We start from the raw sequence: 3,837 nt of genomic DNA, 5'->3' as shown, positions 1-3,837 counted from the left end.
CCCGGGTGGGCGCGGGCCCGGGTGTCTGTGTGTTGGGGGGAGCGGGAAGGGGTTGGAGTTGGGGCAGAGCCAGTCGGGCCCTGGGTCTCTGACCTCCGTCCCTCCCTCCCTCCGTTTGTCCAGCTGGCTCACGCCATCCGCCTGCTCCTGGAGTACACAGACTCCAACTACGAGGAGAAGAAGTACACGTTGAAGGGGGAAGGTAATGGCATCCCTGTCGCGTTCCGACTTCAGCCCAACTCCTGCTGATTGGTCCCGAGAACCCGTGCCCGGCCACCTGTGGCTTCCCTCTGCCGCCCTCCACTGGCCGGAGCAGGCCCTGCCCCTTCCTTCACCCTCTGAGGGTGGACCTTGGCCTCAGGCAGGGCAGGAGGGGCCCGGCTGGGCCCCTGTGTCAGTAACCGCGATGGCCCCCGGGGTTTGCCCGCACTCATGGAAGCCTGGTCCATGGGGTGCCTGGGACTTCTCAGCGTTCTTTCCCCCAAACCCGGGAGAGAGACTCCGTGCTCAGCTTCCAGACTCCCCTGCTCAGGGGCCGGGCCCCTGACTCCCTGGTGGGTCCAGGGGAGAGAGGGCTGGGCTGGGGGTGGTCCCTTCACTCTGTCTTCTCCACCACAGCTCCCGACTATGACAGAAGCCAGTGGCTGAGTGAGAAGTTCAAGCTGGGCCTGGACTTCCCCAATGTAGGTGCTGGGAGTGGGGGGCGGTGGGCGTGGGGAACCTGCCTCTACTCTGAGGCTCCTTCCCGGCTTAGACAGAGGCTTTGGGACCCAGGGCCTCTGCTCAGCCCCCCAGCTCCCTGGTTCTTGTTGCTGCTTCCCCACGATGCTCTGTGTGCAGCTCATTCCTTCATGTGACAGACACTGAGTCCAGGTTTCATCTCTGCCCCCGATGCAGGGAGGGGCTTCAGGGTGGCCCATGGCCTCCTGCCCTGCCTCTGTCCCCCCACAGCTGCCCTACCTGATTGACGGGGCTCACAAGGTCACCCAGAGCAATGCCATCCTTCGCTACCTTGCGCGCAAGCACAACCTCTGTGAGTGGGGCTGGGGTGGGTGCTGGGGGACTGGCGGCCCTGGCCCTGGGCTGGTGGGGTGGGAGGCTGAGGCTGAGCCCCTGTTGTGTCAACAGGTGGGGAGACGGAAGAGGAGAAGATCCGCGTGGACATGTTGGAGAACGAGGTGATGGACCTCCGGATGTTCCACATCAGGACCTGCTACAGCCCTGACTTTGTGAGTCCCCTCCCGGAGGGCTGGGCTGCGTAGGTGTTGGTCGGAGGCTGGACTTTTGCGTCCCCTCCGTGCATGTCCTGTCTGCCATTGAACTCCTTGGAGCTTCTGATCCTCCACGCTGGTCCCTGTCCTGTCAGCAGATTGGCCCTCAGGACCCCTAATGCCTCAAATGAAATCTCTGACTCAGTTCCCCTCAATCTTCGCACAGAGTGCAGACTCCCGCGGTCGAGGTTTAGTTCCTAACGGTGTGTGCAGCTTGTTAGCCCCGCCTCCTTGACACCTTTGGGCATCAGCACACTTTCCCAGGAGGCGGCGTGGGCACCCACAGGGCCTGTGGGCCCCTCACTCCTTCCTTTCAGTCTCTCAGGTTCTCCCCGTCTGTCCAGAAAGTGCTCACGGGTCCTTCTGTCACCCACCAGCTGGCACTTATTTTTATTTATTTCTTTATCCTCACCCGAGGATATTTTTCCATTGATTTTTAGAGAGAGTGGAAGGGAGAGGGAGAGACAGAGAGAAACACAGACGTGAGAGCGGTCCATCCATTGGTTGCCTCCCGCATGCCCTGACCAGGGCCGGCAGCCTACAACCGAGGTACGTGCTCTTGACCGGAATCGAAGCCAGGACCCTTCAGTCCCCAGGTGGACGCTCTATCCACAGAGCCAAACTGGCTGGGGCACCAGTTGGAACGTATCGTTTCTGCCCCTGGGCCATTTTAGCTCTTTGCTTCTTTCAATCTGCCTGCCGTCTGGGTCCAGGCTCTGCAGGTTCCCCGGCGCCTGGGTCTGGCCCAGGCAGGGTGTGGAGATGAGTGGAGACAGGGTCAGGCACAGGCTGGTATCTCTCTGTGCTTCCCAGCTGCCTGTCCCAGCGGGAGGTGGTACCCCGGAGGAGTGCAATGACCACAGGTTGGATTAAATTATAACCTGGGCACTGACCCAGGTGCAGCTGAGGACATGGCTGCCCACTGTGGCAGTTGGGCACAGCCCTGGGAGGCCTGCCCTCTGCCCAGGGAGTCCCTGGCGCGGGTGGTGACCGCCGTTTTGTGCCTCAGGAGAAGCAGAAACCCGAGTTTTTGAAGGTGCTCCCTGAAAAGCTGAAGCTCTTCTCAGAGTTCCTGGGGAAGAAGTCTTGGTTTGCAGGGGACAAGGTACGGGGAAGGCTTTGGGGTGGGGGAGTGGACACGCTCCTCATTTCAGAGTTTGGTGCCCATTCACCCTGTGCCTGCCCGCAGCTCACCTACGTGGACTTCCTGGCCTATGACCTGCTGGGCGTGCTGCGCATGTTTGAGCCCAAGTGCCTGGACGCGTTCCCGAACCTGAAGGACTTCTTGGGTCGCTTTGAGGTGAACCCACTGATCCTCCTACTGTTTTGTGTGTTTTGTCTCCTTCGTTTCCCTGATGCTTCTCTCGTCGTGGAGCTCAAATGAGGCTTAACCGGCATTCACGGAGGACTAGCTTAATGCCAGGATCTGTGCTCAGCGTGATGCTAACAGTTGGTGAAATGTAATCTTTAAGACATTCCTACATGGGAACATTTTTCACGTCCATTTTAGGAAATGGAACTGAAAGGGTGGGTCGTTTGCTCAAGGTCACAGAGCCAGTCCACTGGGTCACAGCCCTGGCACTGGTGCGGGGCCCCCAGTCAGCGGGGGCTTCCATGGGCAGCAGGCAGAGGCCCCCCTTTCCTGTGCCAGGAAGGTGAGCTCAGGCCCTCCTCCAGCCTGCATGTCACAGCTCTGGACTTTGTAGAGGAAGCAGGACATTCCAGAATGTGTATGTAGGGAATGAGTAGAGCTGGGATGCGGTAGGGATGACATGAAGTACCAAAGACAGTGTTTCCTCCCTGTCTCCAGACAGCTCTGCAGCCTGGGGTGCCCTCTGGGCAGTGCTGAGATCTCCGGGCTGTCGGTGCTGGGATCTGAGTACACACGTGGGGGCCCCTGCAGAAGCAGGTTTTTGTTGTTAACCCTCACCCTAGGATAGTTTTTCCATTGAATTTTGGAGAGGGTGGGAGGTAGGGAGAGAGAGAGAGAGGAGAGGGAGAGAAACATTCATGTGAGAGAGGCACATTGATTGGTTGCACCCTGACCGGGGCTGGGGATCAAACCTGCAACCCAGGTACATGCCCTTGACTGGGAATGGAATCTGAGACCCTTCGGGATGTGGGCGGACGCTCTAACCACTGAGCCCACCAGCCAGGCGGACAGATTTCATCCTCACATCTTCTGTGGGCCCTTCCCTTCCCTAACTGTCTCCTTTTCCTTCTTTCCAATGATCCAGGACACTGTCTCGGAGGTGAGGTGGTACATTGACTTTCAGTCGTATTCATGGACGTTCCCCTTCCCCTCTGGGTGCAGGAGTCCCCGCTGTGTGGTCCTGCGGTCCCACGTGGGTGGTGGGGGTGCATGGCCTGAACTTCACCTCACAGCTCATCATCCGTTACCTTAGCCAACTCACAGGTGAACAGGGTCGGCTTCATCACAGATGTGGCAATTTGAGGCATCCTTAGGCCCAGACTTTTCAGCTCACAGTCTGTTTCCCTTTCCCCTCCCCATCAAGAGATCTGCTTTGTCAGCCAGTTCCCATCGCCTCCCAGGAGGCGGCGTGGG

The 3,837-nt window shown here is 59.1% G+C and overlaps 1 protein-coding gene across 1 annotated transcript in view; it reads left to right on the top strand.

Moving 5' to 3' along the window:
* Window positions 1-3,837, top strand: part of LOC102238946 (glutathione S-transferase Mu 1-like) — a 19,022-nt gene that overhangs the window by 12,271 nt on the left and 2,914 nt on the right. Inside the window, exons 5-9 of the mRNA XM_014534671.1 lie at window positions 619-683; window positions 952-1,033; window positions 1,129-1,229; window positions 2,281-2,376; window positions 2,461-2,571. Coding sequence (XP_014390157.1) covers window positions 619-683; window positions 952-1,033; window positions 1,129-1,229; window positions 2,281-2,376; window positions 2,461-2,571 — 455 coding nt within the window. The remainder of the gene's footprint in view (window positions 1-618; window positions 684-951; window positions 1,034-1,128; window positions 1,230-2,280; window positions 2,377-2,460; window positions 2,572-3,837) is intronic.

The sequence above is a fragment of the Myotis brandtii genome, unplaced genomic scaffold, assembly GCF_000412655.1.
Source record: "Myotis brandtii unplaced genomic scaffold, ASM41265v1 scaffold131, whole genome shotgun sequence".
Classification (NCBI taxonomy): Eukaryota; Metazoa; Chordata; class Mammalia; order Chiroptera; family Vespertilionidae; genus Myotis; species Myotis brandtii.
Note: the sequence above shows the minus strand (reverse complement) of the source record. Positions and strands in the feature narration are given on the sequence as shown.